Raw genomic sequence first — 22764 nt, 5'->3', positions numbered from 1 at the left:
ATTAATGTACTCTCCGAGAAACATGATACTTGGCGACATCGGCACGTAGCGAACTACGGTATAACTACTTTTGCGATTCGAAAACAAGTTGCAGATAGGGAAAATGCGCAGGTGTCGTTTTTTGTGAAGTGTGTCAAAGATTATTCTGTTTTAGATCGTATTTCTTTTTAATTGCTTGATTGTATTACTTTTTGATTCAGTTGAATTTTGTGTTTAAGCAATTCTATTTTATCGATCGATACAAAATATTTTCAGAGCAAGTACCTATAAGTTTACCAAAAAACTGTCTTTGCCAAAAAAATGCCAAACCATCCTACCTAAACTAATGTTTAAGCTGTCAGATTTTAATCAACTCATGAATCTAATCTATTTTGATTTCAGTCGACTGTACAATAATTATATACGTGTTAATACACAGTTTACCGGCTTAGTAGTGCAGTGAGCGACGTTCTAAGCAGTTCTCATCACGTGCAGTTGTCACGCCGTGTAATGATACACTGCTCACACACGTGACGACAACTGTTACTGTAATAATCATTTATGTGTTGTACGGTAGTTCTGCTATAGATATGGGTAAAAGATTTGTTGTTCCTCATTCAAAATTCTGAAGATCGTATCATTGTAATTGTTATTTGTCTATGATTTAGTTGCATATTAAATCTTTTTGCTGTTATGCATTGAAATAAAAAAGATAACTACTTATACGTTCGATGAATGTCGTTTTTAAAATTCATATTGGTTTGATTCGTTTTGATGTTGAGTTATTAATGGGAGCATAATTTAACTATCAAATTAGGACTGTGTCGGAGTCAGGCAGATTTCTTGGAAGTAAGTAATAAATTGTGAAATACAGAAATAATGTTGTACTTATTAACACAGAAGCACCGTGTTTATAAAAGGGCTTAAAAGCTATTTCAATGAAATTGAAAGGTTAATTAATTGACTAATATTTTAGTAGTCACCTTCGAAGTTTATGTTTGTCGTCGGCTCGTCACCGATTTCGTTCAATTAAAGTTTATTTGGCTAAAAGTAAGGCTGAGTCATTATTACAAAATTCGTTTACCGTGATGCTGTAACTTTGCAAATAGAATATCTGTTTTATAGATATTATTTGAAAATAATCTATTTAAATATTATAGGGAAAAATTATATTTGGGATGAGTATTTTTTTTTCTGCTAATGATTTTTGTAGGTGATCGTAATTCATATTTTTAATTACATAATTTAAAAGATGTAGTAGCACTATTCCAGTAATGACATAGTTCACTTAAAAATGTTAGGTGCTTAAAATATAATGATGTCTCTAGAATTGGTAAAAAAAACACTTTTAACTAAAGTCTCATATCTATACCATATCTTACCAGTGTCTTACTTAAAAGGTCGTCTGTTGTTGTTGTCAAGCAAGATACAAAAAACTGCAAGAACCCTCACTTAAAGCGACTATGCGACGTAACAATAAATTATGAAGAAAACCCATTCGCTCAGTAGTTGCCGTCAAAACTTCCAGCACTAAGGTTTACGAGTACAAAGTTTTGTTAGTAAACAGTCCCTCGATGTCGCGGAAGAGATGCATTTGATAAGCGTGACCCTACATTATATTGTCGGGAAGCACGCTATGAATGTAAAGCGGCTGTCATACTGTGAGCGACTAGCGGGCTTTGCAAATTAATGCTATTTTTTCTACATGCTGATATTTTATGTCGGACTGTAATTGTCTTAGAGTGGAATCGTTATGTTTCGAGTAATAACATTAACATATTGATTTCTGACACTGACGCGTATATTAAGCATTTAAATAAAACTACTTTTAAGGATTTTATCGCCGTTATATTAATATTATTTTATCCATTAACAACTAAAAAGTCATCATCCACCTGCCCTCATCCCAATTTTATTTGGGGTCGACGCAGTATGTTTTCTTCTTCCATACTCTTCTATCCGCCGTCATCTCACAAATAAAGACGACTTAAAAAAATCAATACGAGCATTTTGGGTATCCGTCCAAATACTATTGTTATACCTATAGTTATGAAAAAGACTGTCCATCAAGATTGTGTAAATTCTAGGTACCATTTTATGTGACCAGCCTCGGAGCAAATATTTGTAGGCTGTTACAATATTTGCTGGGAGCGAGGATTGAGCTGCAGATATTTATTGCTTTTACCGTTTGGTCAAGGCCTTGGGATAGTGTTGTGTTTTATTAAAACCTTCGGATACGATACGATAACATTATTTTTTGGAAACAAACAATCTGAAGAAACATCCAAGTTATAAGATCTTTGGTAGATAGGTGCTTGGAGTATGTGATAGTCAGAAATGTAAAATATGGAATTATATAAGAAAAGAACTCCGCTTTCAATGCGACCTGACCCTAACATCTACAACTGGAATTTGTACTCGTCGTATATTTTAGCTTAGCTGATATAACATATTTACATCGTCAGCACGGGGACGGGTAAATTGACCAATCTTAAGCAGAGAAGTGTTTGTCGCCTATAAATATATTTACATTCAAACACAACAATTCATTAAATGAGAGGTAACTTTTCTGCATTCCATTGACAACTGAAAGATGATTGACTTCAAAATGTTTTGAAGAATGTGATTTTAATTGGTAACTAAAGTTTCACGAATTAAAACGTATGAACTTACTTAATTTTACGATAAATAATTCCTGCAGCTTAAAAAACAAAGTTACTGTTTTTTTTTATCTGGTCACCTGGTAGAACTTACCTGACTTTAACATTGGTTGCATTGGAAACAAAAGGCTGACATAGATGAAAGCGGTTTGAACCAGTTTAGTTTAATATGGCCATGACACGTCTTTGCATTTTAACATCCATATTAAAAGGCGGAATATGCCTCATTTTCCTTTATATTTATGGCTGAAGGGAAGCATCGTAAAACTTTTAATAACGAAGCGATATTATCGCAAATATTATATATCATAAAAGTGATATAAATTGCACCTCACGCTTAATAACTTTATTAGGACGGCGAACGTGATGTATGCACATAAAACATGGTTTGTAACTTACGCAAATTCAGCTGTTAGACACTAGGTATAAAAATAAATGAATTACAAAAAAATGTGCTTGCGTGTTTTTTTATTAGTGAAGAGCTCTTCTATACTAATATTATAAAGAGGAAAACTTTAAATTTCTTTTAAATATTCTTTCACCATTAGAAACTTACATTATATGCGAGTAACATAAGCTATATTTTATCCCGGTGCGGGCAGTAGCTCCCACGGGACGCGGGTGAAACCGCGGCAAAATGGCTAGTAACAAATAAAAATAAAACCTCGAGGTTTCAAACGTGTACTGATGCAATTTTGGAATCTAATTGAACTTTATGCTACTCCTAATCCAATTTAACTAATTCAGGGATCTGCCTAGCCGTTTCTAAAGACTAGGAAGATGACTGAAATTAGTGTCGTCTACCTAACTTACGTTACCTTCACTCCAAAATGTACTCAAATTGATCGAGCTATATTAAAGACCAAGGTCATACAAGTAATTTAACAACTCGCATTTATGTATTTATATTATTATTATAAATTAGTTTAATAAATGTATGTAATAATGTGATACCATATGCTAATAATATGAAAGTAAAGCTGCTTCATAATACAGGCTAATGAATTGACTTGTTTTATAATAAAGTATACGAGGTCGTGGTTTGGCTGCGACCAGCGTGTTTAATTTGTACAAAACGAATAAAATATACATACGTTGTTGTTTCTTTCAAGGACAGTTATATAAAAGCCATATATTTTATTTCCCCGGCTGTGACAATAGAGCTTTCTTAAGATAAGTTGAATGTAGTGAGATCAAATTTTTATTGTATCGACCATGTTATTAATGTACCTATCCTATCTACAAACTAAATTGTATGTCATTTCCTTTTTATTTCAAGCATATTGAGGGATAAGAGTAGTGGTTGTAGATAAAAGGAATAAAACAAAACCATGTATTTATCACGTAGCGTATAAATCAAAACTCAATATAATTTACCTCGTATTAGTATTTTCAATTTACACTATCAGAAAGACATCAGATTATCAATACTAAATCTCATTTTAATTAACGTTATCAAATTCAATTCTAAATAACAAAAGTGACAATAATTCACCGTTGCGTGCAAATCTGATGAGTTTCGAGCCTTCAAAATTGAAATTTAATTTTTGAGTAAATGTTGCTTTAATCTGTGAAAAACTCAAAAAGTTTTTCTATTTTACTTTTTCACACGAATCGAAACATTTACACTACCAAAAAGGCGTTAAAACTACAGATGAATGTGCGGGATTATTTTGAAAAAAAGCACTTCGAAAACAGAGAACGGGAGTTTAATTAAAATTCTAAGTAGCGTTTAAAAGATTTTAAAGTAAGATATGCACGCTTTATACTATGCAGTTGCATAGTTCTGTTTATTTTAGTGCCAAGCATTATGGCAAATAGCAATGTTAATTGCACAACGCTCTTTTAATATATCCTTCTTTCCTTCCACATTTAGACTTGAGTTATTGAGTTCGTGTTTCGCATAACAAATTACTGCTACGCCGTAGCCACGTAGCGCCGTAGCGCCGTAGACGCCTACGCTTTGCTAGGACTGCAAGTTCAAAAAAAACGATTACAATTTGGGCAATGTATTTTGAAACAAACAAATCTGTAAAAAATATTAAGCAGTACATTATTATGTTAAGTTAATGATAGAAAAAAAGACACTGATACGTGCGAGTAGCGCAGCTTAAACAAAAGCTTATTAAAAATCATACTAAAATCTTACAAAGTTTATCTTTACTTGATCTGCGTAATTTTTCGTTCATTGCTAATATTTTTCAGTACTTTCCAGTACTTAATCTTAAACTACACAGCAACCAATCAAAAATATTAAAATTTACATAATGCAAGGTTCTAGTAAAGCTAATATCAAAATTAACGCAAGCAACGTTCGCTGCACACATTTGTTCTCATAATGGGCTCGCATACTTTACGCAAATGGGTTGGTAAGTCTCCCTAATACTGCGGTCCAGTTAAATATAACATTTTAATGTTCCTTCGCGTATTATACAGTCTGTTTTAAACAGCTTTAACTTACGTTGAAGAATAAACAATGTAACTGGCAAAGTTTAAAAATAGCAAATCATTTAGAACGAATTCTAAAATCAAAAATATGCTTGTATCAGAAAAAAAAAACATTCTCTTAGTTATCAAACCTCAAATGCTGCCAGTCTTGTTCTAAATTCAAACACAAATGTCATAGCCAACAAAAAAAGATTAAAAAGTGTTCTAAGAAAACAAAAGGTTGGTATCAGACAGGCCGACGATACAGCCCTCGGCTTTATAAACAAAGGATTAAAAAAAACATGGCCGTCTCGTTACGCTAACGTTCCTTGAAACTCGTTATTCATGAGTCCTCGCGATACAAGTCCCGAATACATAATTCAGTTGAAAAAAAAATCGTTATTTTCAATTGTCAGTGTTTTTTAAACGTTCGCCTGAATATTTTCGTTTATTTGCATCTCATTACTTGGTATTTGTGTGGTAAGCAATATCTGAGTTTCGAGATGATTCTTGATATTGTATTCGGTGGTATTCGAATGTTTTGAATATAATATTTTTTTATTCAAATCTGATTACTGGGGGTATTTTTCCGCAGCTGTAGAGAAAAAATATTCAAACAATTGTTGAAATGATGACACTTCGCACCGCGCTACAAATCCCAAGTATGAAATCTTTCAGAAATACATAAAGTAAATATTCCATAAATAAAAACCGAGCCCTTTTCTTATCACCGATAATTATTAAAAATAATACGACAGTGCATCCACTAAGTATAAACCCAATTGAATACTCTGCCATTTCAAACAAACTATCATGGTACTTTATAGACGCTTACCCATTAACATTATAATTATTACAGTGCCCGTAACACGGATTTAGTAGGCCATCAACCGAGGGAGATTACTGATAATATAATTTAAGTTACTAGGCCAGGCCTTAAGGGAACAGATTGGATAGTTGTCCCGAAGATTTGATGTTAATCTCGAACTTTCTAATGCATGCTTGGCCTTATTATCAGTCCGTGATAATTGTAGGATTAAGGTCACGTTAAATAGTTTGAAGTTGTCTTTACGTGTAAAGGTTATATTTGACATTGGTGTTAGTGGCCTATTTATGTGCTATTTTGATACATATAAGTCATATTATATAGCCAAAAAGTTTTATAAAAAAATAATCGGTACATTTTAGATGAAAGACTATATATTACAGATTCTCAGATGCTTTTAATTTTTATAGGATTTCACAAAATTATCTTGTTCTTAGTATTTGAGTCACGTTACGTCATAAACTGCTAATGATATACACACCTACATGCTAAAAATGTTAAAAAAGTATTTTATTCTAAACTATCCGCTACAAAAAACTTTTCTTTTTCGACCAACAAATCATTTTCAAAACATGTGATAACCATCTGTTTGTCAAGTAAAGATGTATGGCCTAATAACGTTTCCCGATACGGGGCAATATAGCCCCGATATTGGACAAGCGGTAAGAATAGCAATCAGCTGTGAACATGGATGGAAACTAGGTATCTGCATTATTGGCCGAGTGACGTGAGTTGAATGTTCGACGATGATCGATAGCTGGGTGATCTGGGTAACAAGTTGGGAGTTAGTGTTTTTTAACACCAAGATATCAATCTTAGGAATCTAAGGAAAACAGCTGTTTATCATAAGCTTAAACCTCTATGTGGAAGGCATTCATGTTTTTAAAACAATCAATTCCCAAACAACGTTGGGATTGGAGTAGTCTACAGAATATAGTAAAAAAGTTGACGTTTATTACGATTTGTTAAAGAGTTAAATAATTGAATCATTTGTTACTCATATGATGGAAAGAAGTTTTGTATCTTTAATCTTATTTTGTTTTCTAACGCATATTTTACGAGTATACATGACGTAAGTTTTAAACGGTTGACGCTTATTTTAATATTTTAATAACATTTCATATGAAAAAATGTTTTCTTAACGCTAAATCTAAGCGAGCGACAAAGAATTTGAATAAAGCTGAAATAATGTCTGTCAAAATATTTTAGTCTTTATCGTAGTTATTTATTTTTTATTAGTCTTGTCAGATTTAGTAGGTAATATTTTTATCTTATTTTTTAGAGGCCGTCAACATTTTATTTAGAGTTGCCCTCAAGGTACATTCTTTCAGAGATACCTACTTAAAAAAATATTTGGATAATAAAAACAAGTGTTGCATTTACTTATAAATAAATGACATTGCGATCACCCGCTGTGACTTGCAAAGTTTAACCAGTCCAGTGATTCGAAACATTCTTTTTGAATAGCGAATTTGACGGTTGATCAGTCAAATTATATGCGAATCGTGATTTTACTTGCAATTCTGATAAAAATGCTCTTATTTATTCAGAAATATGTTATTTGAAACCAATTTTGCTGAATATCTCAAGGGTGTGCGTACATTGACACCTTTTTACGTTAAAACCAGTATCTATATATGGTACCTATTTATATATTATATGGATTGATGATGATCACGATTGAGTGTTCCTAAATTTAACCATTTTATCTAAAGCCTCACAACGCGACGGTACTTTGATCCATTTGTACTCACTTTGATGTACGTTGGAAAGGTTACGAACTAGAAATAGAACACACGCTTTTTATATATTGTTTCCGCGAAATTCCTGAGTAGTTTTGATAATAGGTTTAAGGTAGTGCTTGATCTAGTAACAAATTCTATTAGTTTAAGGAAAATAAAACAAAACTAGAAATACAGGGAACTACCCAACTAATCGAGTTTGCATTTTGTTATAATGAGGCAGAGACTGCCCTTATAATTTTAACAGACAACATTCGCGTGGAAACTTAGTACGAAGAAGAAAAATAATTACTAATAACCAAACAAGAAAATCGTAACTTCTATAAATCAAAATACAAACACAAACATTAAACATCACAGTAAAATCATTCACCGCTATCTTGTACTACAAAGCTGCCATGTCATCAAAAATTCGTGCGTCACCCAATTTCTCGCTCAATTTCCTTCACATTGTCAACCTCCCTAGCGTATATGAAATCACCAACACACATCACCTTAATATGCACACAAAACACCGACATAAAGCATCTTAATCTTCTATTCAGAGCGTACCAGTACCATAATAAGGAATATTTGTCAAAGACATTACTACGACGGTGTATCTTAATTTACTGTTTCTGCTTTGCGTGGGAATTATTGCTCGTTGAGCTCGCACCTGCGTCTGCCTAATACTGCTGCAAACGCATAAATAATAGGGAAATAGACTGCGTAGGGAGGCAAGCCATGGCTTTGAAGCGCCTTTGGGTGAGTCCTTAGGAGAACGTGGTATGGAGGTGTAAAATGTTGGTGTCGGAGCATTCAGTAATGATTAAAATTGCTTAATATTCTCATTGGGTTTAGGTATATATTATGATCAAGTATGAATTTTATGTTACTGGAGTGTACCTGCTCATTTCACTAACATTATAACGACATCTGAGCAATGTTATTTTTAAACAGATATGAAATAAATAATTACGTATAAATAATTAAATAATTATAATTAAAAGTCGTGGTGGCCTAGTGGGCAAAGAACCAACCTCTTGAGTATGAGGGCGCGGGTTCGATTCCAGGTCAGGCAAGTACCAATGCAACTTTTCTAAGTTTGTATGTACTTTCTAAGTATATCTTAGACGCCAATGACTGTGTTTCGGATGGCACGTTAAACTGTAGGTCCCGGCTGTCATTGAACATCCTTGGCAGTCGTTACGGGTAGTCAGAAGCCAGTAAGTCTGACGCCAGTCTTACCAAGGGGTATTGGGTTGCCCGGGTAACTGGGTTGAGGGGGTCAGATAGGGCAGTCGCTCCTTGTAAAGCACTTGTACTCAGCTACATCCGGTTAGACTGGAAGCCGACCCCAACGTAGTTTGGGAAAAAAGGCTCGGAGGATGATATGAAATAAATAATTACAGTCAAAACATTGCGTGTAATCTGTAAGATTCTCTGTTGAAAAACAAAAGAACGTTGAAAAAGAACAAGCTTAACGAATCACAAATATGAAAATTCATTCACAATTCATGACAAAAATAAATTCTATTTGCGTTATTCTTTTATTTACACAGTCAACTTTGAATATTATTATTCCAGTCTGTTTCCGACAAATTCCTAGTAAATAGAGTCTAATAGTCGAATAATTTGCTAACATAGCTCGATGATTGACTACAGGCGGTGCGAATCGATTTTCAACGGAATTGCAATCGGAAATACCGAATCAATTTGGCCAATTTCACGATGACTCGGGAACTGTTATGGGTATTCCGTTGTTTTTGTATTCGATGTAAACTTCCAATGTTTATACTGAATATTAGTTTGCAATTTTATGGAAAACGTGCTGTCATTTCCGTTTTTTGTATAGCTAACTTTTTATATTGGTTTTGTCGAATGTGTTTTTTTCAATTCGTTCTATCATGTTTCGTTACTATGGGTTTTAAAATATTTTTGAAATGCCTAAGTGAATTTGTGCTAGGACTGGAAAAAAATACCTACTTTACGTGTCCACAACTAACAGTTGCTTACTTTAGTTTCTTTTTCAATTTTATTAACAGACCCATTCTTCATTGTTACAGGCGTTCAAGCGCGGGCCTGCTGGCGCCGCAGCTGGCATGCCAGTCGTCATCACCAGCGGCGTCAGCGCCGGCGCCCCCTCTGCCCGCGCCCGCCTCCCCTCCCCGCGTGGTCTCCGCCCCTCCCGCACCAACGCAACCCCCACCAGACCCCGCTCCCCAAGACCAAGAAGATGGCGTCAGATTACGGCGAACGCACACAGTTGCCGTACGAGACTACCTCAAGAGGGAAACGCAAACGTTCTTCGGCGTTCAGAAGAATAATGAGAGGGAACAAAGACGGCTTTGGTATGAGAGGCGGAGGAGGCACGCGGCGCGGGCGCTCGGCGACCTCCGACCCGACCTGCCGCCCGATCATCATCCTGATGATGATGATATTAGGTGAGTACTCAGCTTATTCAATCAGTATCCTTTACGATAGTAGGTTGTTTGGTAAAAGCCAAAATGGGTGTATACTTAAGAGAAATGTTTCTTGAAATTAACCAGTAAACATGGATGGAGTATGAAGATGACGTAAATGAACCTAGTACATAAAAAGTGACCTAGGTACTAGGGACCGAGTAAAGTAGGTAACTACATAAATTAGGTATTCAAGGCAGCCTGCAGTATGCTTTATAGAACACACATCATTAATCAATAGGCTACCCTATAATTTTGCGAACGAACGTAATGAACTATTGTTCATGCTAATACGAGTTATATTATTGATCGTAAATTGGTTTTATTAACTCGGTAAAACTGTTTCACTGTCCTTGTAGGTGACCCAGATAAATACATAACCTGCCTTATGCTCTCATTCTTCTTAAGAAATGTACCTTTTTATCAATCTTTCTTAGCTTTTCAATCGTTTCTTAGGTCAGCTTCCAGTCCAACTGGATACAGTTTCGAACATCTAGGTTACAACCTTATTGATCTCGACAGTTCCTCCACAACCCAATTAGGATGTAACAGGATGAAACTAGTTGTTAACCTTTCTGACCTTTTTAGTATGAAGTTAATGACTTAGTGTTGTTCTAGCTCTTATATAATAGGTACCATCTGGTTTCCATAGTTCCACTATACGAAGGGCACAACTTGCTGCACTTAAATAAAAAGTAGCCCATATTCTTTCTTAGACTAGACTACCTGTGGTTTCAGTAGTTTTAGAATAAAAGCTTCTTAGACGGACGAGATATTTTTGCATTATAATATAAGTCAGAATTTCTCCCTAATTATCTATACATATCTCGTCACAAAGTCTCTTTGAAATCCTTTAATTTTAGATATGAGGCAACCATATTATACTTACAAACCTCTATCGATTCTGTCCCGTTCTCGTTTAACTAAAACCGACTGTTATCAATATCAAAATAATTAAGTCATCGATATAACCTAACACAAAATAATGTGTCCATCACCGCCATTTTTGAACACAGCACAATTGGATCAGTTTACGCACGATAGAGCAATGCCGCCACTAATTACTCACATGAAAACGGTTTACATTTCGCGTCAAACAATTTCAGATTAAAATTAAATGCAATATACGTATCATTGACTAATAATGTACACATTGAATACTTCGTAAAATCACACCATGTCGTCATTTTGTGGTGTTTCGCGCAAAAATGGTTCATTAATTGACAATTATGTTTTAAAACGTGAATACTGGTCGTAAAGTGGTTTTATGGATACTGATTGTTTGCCACTTAATTAATGAGCTGTCAGGTAGCTGGTTGGCCTCGTAATGATGTGTACTTTACATATTATGTATAACAATCCATCCATGTATTGTCTATCTTCGGAAGTGGGCCTCTTTCAAATCTTTCCATCTCTGCCTACTATTATAATTAAAATATGTAGGTATATAAATGAAGCAGAAGAATAATATAATTATAATTGGAGTCAGGTTCTCAGTAAACATTTTCAAAATTTATCTTTATTAAAATCTCAAATATTGCTTTTAAATTATTATTTACATTCTTTAAGATTAAAAGCCCTCGAAACGATTTCGAATTTTTATATTTATAGTTGTAGGTACAAATATCACTCCGAGACCCAACAAAATACACAGCTCCAGAACTACATCTATAAATAGTAAAATAATAATAACAGGAAAGTTTCGTCTAACAAGTTGACATAGCCTTAACTCGTCCCAGCGAGATTGATACAAAATTCAATTTCCACAGAAGCAATCCCACTTTGTTTTCCTTGAGCACTTTCAGGGCGTGCCCTAAGCCTTAGTTTAACGTTTAACAAGATAATTCACTATATAAACAAAGGATTTCACTGGATTATGTAACAGTAAATCATTTATTTAATCGAGTTTGTGAATTAAGGATTTTGACGTAGGTAGTGTTGTATAGTTGTAATCATATTTTTTTTACCCTTGTGATTCAACGTTAGCTTAGTAACAAGTTTAAGCTCAATAAAACACTATTCATTATTGTTTCCTATACCATAGGTACTCACAATACAGTACTCAATGATCCTTATTGACAATTGATGTTTCAATCTCCCAACTGATCACGTTCCTCGACTTATCAATTCACTAGATTCATCGGAATCGATTGGTCTATTTTCCGTGCAATCGCATCACTAGAGCCCCGCTAAATGGAGTACAAAGCAGAATAATCCCGGGAACAGTTGCCAATACCGGCCAGTCTCCCCGGCATAATAAAATTAAACGTAACTATTCGCCGTCGGCAGCTGTGACGTCACTGTTTATAGGCATTTTGTATTCTTGCGTGGAACTTAGTTTACTGGAGACAAGGCAATTAAGTTGAGCCTGATGCAATTAGAGTGGATTCGTTTTTTTAAAGGTGTACGTTAGTTGATTAGCTTGTGGATTTATTTTGGTGTTTTGGTTTAGTTAGTACTGTTATTTTTAAGGTGTTATTAGTGAATGTTAGATTGTTGTAACAATCTTGTGCTTAAACTATGCAATCAATCAATACGACGTTGTTTACTCAGAAATCTAAAGCTGTCTTAGAAAATATCATGTTTATTGAGTACTAGAAAGTAACCATTTTCACCTTTACATAAAATAAAGTAAACCTCTCCTTTCCCTGTAACCACAAAAGCTGTTCATATAACTCACATTACCTATCTTGATCGAAATAACCATAACAATTCCGACAAACGGCCATCCTTAGTGCACGAAGTACCAGGACATCATAATCTAAAGGGGGTGTCTAATAGAGGAAGTAAGTCATACGACAATGAGTTGTTTACCCGCTGGGACGTCCGGGCTTCCAGTCTTATTAATGCTCCTGTTAATTCTTGACTCCTGTTAGTTTAACTTGGAGACTGTATGCTGGTGTTAAATTTACATTTGTTTGTGGTTGCTTGGGATTACTCGATCGAAGTTTGGATGTGATTTATAGAGTTGGTCCTGATATTTTGTTGTTTGAAGCGATTTGGTTAAAGATTTATGTATGTGGGAGATTTAGGATTTTCTGACTTTATTTAAGAATTTGTTTCATAAATTATAAAAAAAGTTAATTCTAAAAATAAGAATGTCAAGCAATTATTGTGCTTAGTCAGGATTTAGACAACGATAAAATTCTGCTACTATAGTGCTGACTTGTCCACTTACAATAATAAAGTTCAAATAAAAGCCAAAAGAAGCTCATGAAAGTTGGTAATAATTCAAAGATCTATAACGACCAATCCACAAAATATTTATGAAATATTTCCAATGAAATAATTTTTAAAGCAAGTCCCGTGGAAGTTTGCACGGAATAAGCATTTTTATTGCCGTCGTGCACTTTAGCTTACAAAGGGAATTGTTAAACTCGTTCAGCTTGACTGTACCTAGTCGAAAGAATATTTCGATTGAACTTTAAGATATTTCCATAGCCTTTGTGGAAGCTTTTTTGGTAGATTTCCACACTTTTTGAGGATAATAAACAGGATAAAACAACACAGTTTTTTATCAATACTGATTTTATCAATCGTGTTTTCCTTGTTTTCAATCTTGATTCCAATTCATGCTTTCAGTCGATCTGATACCGGCTAAATACCTGATCTTTGCAATGTACGTACTACGCTTCATCTTCATACTGATGTATGAGTTCAAACAAACTATCGGCCGAAAACATTTTGCAGTGTAAGCTTAAGCTGACCATAACACAAACATGACATTTAAACATTAAATACATAAAACAATGCACACACATATATCACGTAAATATGTGTGCACTCCACAGAAGCTATACCAATACTTGTTTAGAATATTTCTCAGTTTTCCCGATGTCGATGCTGGATATTTATTTGACGGCTTTCATAAGTTACGTTTGCAATGCCAACATTGAGCTGAAAATTGAATGTAAAATAAATTCCGTTGCAAGCATGGAATACGTTACTTTGTGATAACTTTCAAATGTTTCGTTGGTTCTTTGTGTTCGGTTTTAAGGACTTTTTTTAGGTACTTAGGGCCTTACTACAAAAACTTTAAACCCTGTGTTTTACACTTGTCTAATAAAATTTTGGCTGCAAAATGAACCATATGTCAACGTCATAATTTGACATTTTTTTAGACAAGGCATAAACTGACGTTTAAAAGTTTTTGTGGTAAGACGGTGTATGTGTAAGTTGGTATGGTTTAGGTTTAAGAAGTACCTAGTCATTGTATATTGCACGTAATAGAAACTGCTGGTCTAATATCTTTATGAAGGCTTCTCATTATGATGAAGTTTTAGTTTGTACGTTTAAAGTTTTAAGAACACTTGTAATAAAAAAAATACTTTCATCATCATCATATCAGCCAATTACTGTCTACTACTTAATGAAGGCCCTTAAATTACTTTAGCCTTGAGTAAACTATCCAGGGTTATAATCACAACATGGTAACTAGAGAATGCAGTATGTATTTCAATCAATAGCGTTATCAAGGTCTTTTATAATAATGCAGTTTGACCTTAATACAACCAATCATAGAGCAATCTTTATGACGAATTTTCGTAGTAAGTATCACATTCGCTATTTCAAATATATTTTTTTCTGAATTAGTCCTTGTCCAAAAAAATATTGAAAATGCAAAAAAGGCTATTCACGGTACACAAGGGCCGTGTGAACAATTAAAACAATATTTGCAACGTTACTGTGGTACAAAAACGTTGACGTATAAAAAAGAGTAACGTTATTTAGTAAACGATAACAAAATATTTGTATTTCACTTTTTATGAAAGTTAAAATAAAAACATTTTGTTTGTACACAACCTTTTGGTTCTATCAGTTTTATAAAAAGTGGTGTATAGGTGAATAACGTTTATTTTACAAGAGTCAGTGTAAAAATCAAATACGCCATCCCCATTCCTTATACCATTATCATCATAATATGAACAGTTGCCACTTGATAAATTATAGGGACTCGTTCGTAATACTCACGTAAACAGGAACTTATCAGCTTTAAATTAAGTTAGGGTATATTTGCAACGTAGACCGTCATGTGCAAATTATCGTCAATTGGTGTAGTCATCATGCATTTCGATGGAATGCTGCCGTTGCATCGATACGTTTTAGACTGTTTAGATGCGATATTCAATCAACAACCCGTCAATTTGAAGTGGACTGGTGTTATGAAATCAATTAACAGCTGGTTTTAATAACTTATTTATTAGTTGATTTGTTTTCTAAATACAGTAATTTCTCTCCGGTCGTGTCGGATTGCCCTCCCATCGGGCTATGAGAGTGAAGGAATAGTGAGTGCACCTATGTCTGCGCGAATGCTTGTGCACTATAATACTCGTATGTCCTGCGCAGGTGGCTAATCTCCTTACATGACAACTGCCGTCATAGCCGATAAGCGGCTAGGAGGACATCACAGTAATTCGACATTAGTCTTTAGGGATTATATAAAGACTTTGTCTCTAATTCCCAAGCGAGACTGAGACTCTCCATAAACCTAAATAAAATTACAGTCTTGTCTTCTGCTTCAATACCTAATTAATACATTTTATGTCCTCAGTATGTACGGAGCGTCGGGCGCAGCACCCAGAGAGGCGCGGGGGCGAGCGCGGGAGCGGCCCGACGTGTTGCCTGCGCCGGCGCCGCTGGAGGAGCCCGCGCCGCCCTCCCTGCCGCAGCCGGGGAAGGATAGTGTCGCGCGGCTCACGCTCACCGGCCTTTCTTATGTTGTTACTGTGAGTATTATTTATTAAAATAGTTTATAGGTACCACAAGGCTGCTAATCATGAGCAGCCACAAGGAAGGAGTAAATAACGGATAGCAGGTTTTCACGCTAGAGGATTTTCCGCTCAGTCTTTCCAAGTGATATCGCTCATTTCGTACACCAATATGAAAAGGCATTTAGAATCGAAGATTAAAAAAAATGATTTCAGGATGAATAGGATAGGAACTATAGACATGTTAAGACTTAAAATATAGACTACCCCAAAAAGTATAGTTACCTACATGCCATTTATACAAGAGATTTGGAATTCTGGATTAAAACTATGTCATAAAAAAAAATAGAAGCTTGTCACCATAGTGACTACAATTTTGTCTATAGACTTAAAAAGTTGCTATACAAACAAAGAGAGATATAAGTACCCTGTTTTATTTTGCTAACACCTGGAAAATAAGCCGAGGTATTATTTTGATAAGTACCTACATATATCATAAAAAAGAAATCCAAAAGCTTTAGGAAACATATTATAGAAAAAGAATAACATTCTGGTGTTTTCTTTTATACCTTTATTATAACGAGTGACAAAATCATATCTCAAGATTGAGTCCAATGAACTTCAAGCAATTCCGAAAATGTATCTCCAAGACATATCAGTTTATATCTTGGAAATCATTCCATATTAATAGACGTAGTCATAAATATTATATGTGTGGCATCGTCGTGGCGACGTGGCTTCGCTATTGATGTTCGGCATACGGTTGCAAGGTATTGCAAACTGCAGACTAAATAGTCGGCCGACTGTTGTCCCAAAGGTTGGGCAAACATTTATTTAAAAAATGTCTAAATATACACATATTGTACTTGACGTATTTATTTAGTAAATGAAAGTGACAATATATTATATCTATCCACTTCTCTTCTTTATTCTAACCAAGGGCCTGTTGGAAGAGAATTCTTAAGAAATAAGCAGTGCCTTTGTAATTGATTCTTCAACTTTTAGTTGTCTCATCAACTGTTTACATACACTGTTAAATAAATAAATGTAATCAAAGTTTCCAATCGATCTGATTCCGGCTACGCCAGATTATTTTAATGTGTTCCAACATTTATCTTTACTGATTTGTGAGCCCAAACAAACTATCGGCCGACTAAAAGTTGGCAGTGTGCTCTTAATATATGTAGGTGTATCGTAAAATATGAGCCGAAGATATCTCGTTACTCCGAAGACGTTCACATGCGACTTTTTGTGAGTGCGCTCTAAATTGGATCTTATTATAGTGGAATATGAATTGAATTCAAATAATTTTGCATTTAATGGGCGTAGGTATGTATTTGCTATATTGTAGCGATGAAGAGATATTTTATTGAATATCATTTTTAATAATGTCAATGTATAACGTGTTATCGGAATAGCAATGAATGATTAATGAGTCCATTGCAATAAAGTCTATACCATAATATCTTTAACATTAAATATTTCCACTATAACTTTCTCGTATTTTACGAAATAATTTAACAACGTCTTCCAAGAATCAAGAAGAAGTTATTCATACTGAAACATACTCCGAGTAACGTTAAGATAATGAAACGAAAATATTCCCACACAGACACTCGTCTAGCTTATAAATACATACTTAATATAACTTCTGTATACAAGGCTAAACTAACACCAACACAATTCAATTTAAGAAATCCCTAACAACTAGTACATAAGAAAAACAAAATGTCCTGAACGTTCGATGACTTCTTTTTTTGGTACAGTCAACTACAGGTCAGTGGTAACAGTTTTATAGGAAAATCGTACTTATTACTATTGAGTTAAGGTGCATGACAGTTACCACTGACTTGCGGTCTACCGTACATTCTAGAATATTCGATAGGAGCGAATCGCGAGTACATCGAGTGTCACGTGCCGGTAAGAGCCAACCTTGTTATGATAATAACTGGAGTTCGTACTGGTGAACGTGGTGTGTAGGTACTACAATATATGGGGATGTGATAGTTGAGGGCTGAGTGCAGCTAGAAGGGCGGATTGTTTTCATTTAAATTCAGTTTTAGAGCAAGAAAAAAATCCCGACGAATTGTGAACCTCCTCCTTTTTGGGATGTCGATTAAAAATACCGTAGCGCCAAGGGTAGGGTAAAAATACGAGAACACATTTTTTGGTATGGTATTTTATTATGCAAATAATAACGGTTTGTAGTGAGCGTTTACTAATTGTTTAATTTTAATTTCAATAGTTATGATTCTCAAGTATTAACATTGACCTACTACCAGAGAAAAAAAGTGTTAATACTCAAAATTAATTGTATTAAATTATTTTTCACCTATCTTGTAATTCCTACTTCAAATATTTAGCAGTTCAAACCATGTTTAATTGTGCTTCTAGAAGTAATATCGTCACGATATCTTAAAGTTGACCCGATCATCGGTCAATGCTCGTACATTTTATGAAAAGCGAGTAAGAAGGCTATTGACCTCCCTCAATGTGATAGTGCTAGCGGACTTTATTCTGAAGGACAAAGATATCGTCCTAATTTATAGAGGAAGGTGCTTTATTTATATCCCTACTTTTATTACAGCCAGAAAATAAATTAGGTCCCATTTAGAGACCCTAAATGCAAAACCAGAAGTGGACACTAAATAACACGAATAATGTAGCATAAAATTATGATAATTGAACAGCAAGTCACACGAGCACAGGTGGCATAGTTAGCCGCTAACCTAGTTTCACGCGTTAACCATTTAAAAGTTGGCAAAATATCTCAACGGAAAAGTTGTTTTAACTATGCTAAAAGCACTTGAAATCCTAAACCAGCGAATATACAGAGTTAATGGACCTCTGTGCCGACTTATGCATACATAGCGCGTTATGTGGCTCATGATAAAATTGCGTATATATGTACTATATATATACGTAGCTTTATATATGTTTGTGCCAGATTTTGAGACGAATTAGGTCAACGATTTTGAGAGGGATGAGTGATTTATAGATTAGTTAATTTTCAGATAGTTGATATAAATGGCTGTTCTGACCTATATATGGAGCCGGTAATCTAATGATTGGTATCGTCTTAAATCATACGATTAACTGGTATCGGTTGGTTTGCTGGAATTGATAGTATAGACGAGCGTAATTTAAAGTTACGTACGTTCTGACTAAATGGTTAGGCAGAGGTGAACGTCGATACTAATAGCAAGTAATATACCTACGTTCGTAATATAGGCCTATGATGTATTCATGATAATATATTAAAAATATATGGGTATTATGCCGAAAGATATAGATAGAATTTTCATGTACATATAAATCAATGTAACTTAAGAGACTATTCACAAGACTAAACTAACTTTAGTTCAACCATAATCTCTAGGTAACATTAACACAAATACATACTAATATTAACAGTACAAAATAGTTTAGTCGATCATCTATTCAAGCTTTAAAGCTCGCATAATTCAAAATCATATCACGCGCCGCCAACTCCACTTGGTGGCTACGCGACTACGGCGTAGCAGTCGCGTAGCTCTCGTAGCTGGGAAGTTACTACATAACTAATAAGATTAAGTCCGTGTATTTATTACGAACGGTATCAGTTATGTTATGTAACTTTATGTTCACTTTGCTTGCTTCAAGTAGAAATTTTCTTGTAATAAGTGTGTTATAATAAATGTTAGAGTTACTTATATTGAGCAAGCGTGACTAGCTGGTCTACTTATTTATTTTCCTCTTTTCTGTGAAGTCACAGGTTTCCGATTATCTTGAAACTCTGTACCATAATGCAATCCACACATAAATGTCACATGTGGGAATCGAACAAAAGGAACGCAGAGCAAAAACCAATTTGTTCACCGACGTACTTTACACTCAAGGAAAAAATTCCCGACCCACCGGTAACATCAATAGGAACAGGCAAATGATCGGTAACGCATAACATATGGCTGTCCTAACCCTCCAAAAATTATAATATACGAGGGACGAATTAGACCGCGATATTTCCGCGCAATAAATTATAAAAGTGATGTCTTTTGGGTATAGGGGGCCGTTATGGGGTCGTAAATAATCGGATCGCCCCCCTTTTCCGGCAATATCCCGGGGAAGGAACTTGCCGGACTGCGAACTACTGCTTCCTGGGTTCGGCTGACGTGAGCGGGTTCTTTTAGTGGACGCCATGTTTATTGCGATATTTTTAGGTCATGGTAGCTTTGGAAGGGTTATGACGCTTTTGGTCTTAGCGTGTTTTAGCTGTTATTGGGTTTAACAACTAAATAATATGGAGATTTAAAATAATTACAAAATATGAAAAAACGTATCTTTATACTACTAAAGTAAAAATTAATGGTGTTTTCCGAAAATTGATTTGAATCCGTAGTAGAATAAAAATAGACTTTTAAACTAGACCTAGAACATTTTAAACTAGTGGTCTAAAATCGTGAAGATAATCCATTTTGCTAACAACAAAGTAGTCTTACTTTCATTTAGTTAATAAACTTTTGATATTTCCCTAGTCACTGATGGCTTAAAAACATGAAGTTATTCTATTTTGCTGACGTATCTAATAAATTTCTTTATGCCAAACGTTCCGTGTGAAGAAGATCAAAGGAGTCTCTATTAGTTTAAACTGTGGACATACTGTAGTAGTTAGTAAAATTCGCTTTGCCAGTTAGTTCAGTGGTACAGTCACAGTTATTGTTACGACAGTTGCAGTGTTAGCGTCCGAATCTATTCACTGACTTCTGTTTGTAACTTCTAAATGTTACTGAATTTGCCGGTCCGTGTTACTTGCACTTTGGTGCTTAAGTCGGGTCAATTAAAGCAAAGATATGAGTTAAAGAATAAAAAAAACAGCGTGGTCGAATTGAGAATCTACTCCTTTTTGGAAAGTTGGTTAAAAGCTTTAGAATGTTTTTCTAGTTCTGATTGTAAAATTAATGTTTCTTTGTTTGATAATTGCTGGCTTATTCTTTCTTATTGGCATTCAGTCATAATATGTAGCCTTTTCACATAGTGAGTATTATTTAGGTTTATCAAAGAAATAAAGACGCTGTTTAGTGATTGTCTTACGTTTGAACAAAACAACAAAATTGAGCACATTTTGCATGAGTGTCACATTTTTTTTACAATATTATTAAATGCTTAAGTACTAAGCACACATGAGTGTACCCTACTACCCAAATTCATTGGTCCCCAGTGTAACCAACATATTTCATCGAAGGAATTTTAATGATCTTCCATATTTCTTCATGAGTGTCCCTGTTAAGGTTGATAGTATGTGTAATATTAGAGGCTATTTCAATTTATATAAGAAGTTTGCACAAATGAATTATATTATGTGAAATAAGCTGTAAAATCAGAAGTAAAAGCTAATATTAAGTTTCTTCAAAGTAGGCTGAAAATCAGCACTTTTTGAAGGTCAAATTTACAAAAGACAATTTACAGACGCCCGCTCTTCACCAAATACATAATAGTAATATGTCTTAAAAGACAAAGTTATTAACAAGGTGTGATCTGCAATCGATCCCTGAATGCGATTGGCTTGGGATTTCCTTATAGAAATATTGCAATAGGGGACTGGATTCCTTAATAACTTGTGTGGCATTTTTATACTCACTATGGGCCACCGTTGTTCAGCTTTAAACAAAACCAGACATAATAAGTAATATATGTATACTCAAAACAATACATCCAAAAACTATCAAACATATGTTGACATCCTCATTGACCTATATTTGAGTAACAAACATTAATAATATTAGTTCCAACACGCTACCACCTTAGTGCTTCTTGTCACGACACTACGATATCAATTATTAACAAAAAAATAATTTACGACTTTCGAAACAAACGATTTTTACAACCAGAATTCTGTCAGAAATGAAATAAGACTTAGAAATATGATTGTGTTTTGTTTTGTTCAGCAAAAGTTAAAAGAAAATGAAAATAATGTTTCGACTCTTCAACTCTAATAGGCATTATTACCATTGGGAGGGTAGACTTTAAGTGTGTATTAATATAGTAAGAATAATTTTCTTTCTGTAAATCTTGATATCATTTTGTCACGATAGTAATCAAAAGTGACAGTAACATCTTTCGTAAATACAATAAACTAGTGAAAAATGTTAACCATATCGCACGTTTTAGTAAAGCAGAACATGTAAGATCATTTTCCAAATGTAACAGCTCCGCATGCTGTTTTATGCAAATAAACAAATGTAATCTAATCTAACTATCAAATTAATTTGTCAACTAAGTAGTGAAGAACACAATAATTAATTCACTAGTTCATTTTGCTTCCTTATAGGGCGCGTCTATAAGGAAGGGGCTACATTTTTAAGCTATTTTGCCAAAAAATTTACGATTTCTGTGTTGCAGTTACATATAGCCTAAAAATGACCCGTCTAGAAGCACCCTTATGTAATACAATTTATAATATTCAGTGATAATTGTGTGATATTTTATTTACTTATCCATTTCTTCCTTAGGCGGTGACGCGGCGCTCGCGCCAATCGACGTCTGCGCAATGGTCTCGGTCATTCCGCGGCGTGGTGCCCGACGAGGTGGATGTCGACGATGTGTTCTTCATGCCGCCGACGTCGGCGACGCCGCTGCAGAGTCACGACGAGGCTGATCATGTTGACGCATCTAAGGGGTGAGTGGTTTATGTTTTTTAAACCCTTTTAGGGGACTTTTATAAACGGTGCACGCCAGTTCCACTGTAAACTAATGAGTGTAAGTGCTACTTAAGATACATTTTATTTGGTGTATAAATGATTGTCTTGTTGTACGAGTAGGTAAACAGTATAAGTACACTTACATATAAGGAGTTCGAGCACCGCTCAGTTTATACTGAAAACATAGGTACCACTGATCCATGAAATATGGCCAAGAATTGAATTCTCTTTTGAAAGGATTCACAATCAAAATAAATGTCATCTTGTTATAATTTCGCTTTGCAAAAACTTTGAGACTAATTTC

The 22764-nt window shown here is 34.6% G+C and overlaps 1 protein-coding gene across 6 annotated transcripts in view; it reads left to right on the top strand.

The window, feature by feature from the left end:
• LOC135118078 (inactive rhomboid protein 1-like) overlaps positions 1–22764 on the top strand; it is a 155358-nt gene that overhangs the window by 119102 nt on the left and 13492 nt on the right. For all 6 annotated transcript variants that reach the window (XR_010277351.1, XM_064039071.1, XM_064039078.1 and 3 more), the window contains 3 exons: positions 9680–10057; positions 15627–15801; positions 22272–22438. Coding sequence is in view for 5 of the 6 variants with exons in the window: in XM_064039071.1 (XP_063895141.1) it covers positions 9680–10057; positions 15627–15801; positions 22272–22438 (720 nt within the window). In the remaining variant the exon portion in view is untranslated. The remainder of the gene's footprint in view (positions 1–9679; positions 10058–15626; positions 15802–22271; positions 22439–22764) is intronic.

This window comes from Helicoverpa armigera, chromosome 2, assembly GCF_030705265.1.
Source record: "Helicoverpa armigera isolate CAAS_96S chromosome 2, ASM3070526v1, whole genome shotgun sequence".
Classification (NCBI taxonomy): domain Eukaryota; kingdom Metazoa; phylum Arthropoda; class Insecta; order Lepidoptera; family Noctuidae; genus Helicoverpa; species Helicoverpa armigera.
The sequence above is the reverse complement of the archived record's forward strand: the minus strand, read 5'-3'. Positions and strand labels throughout refer to the sequence as shown.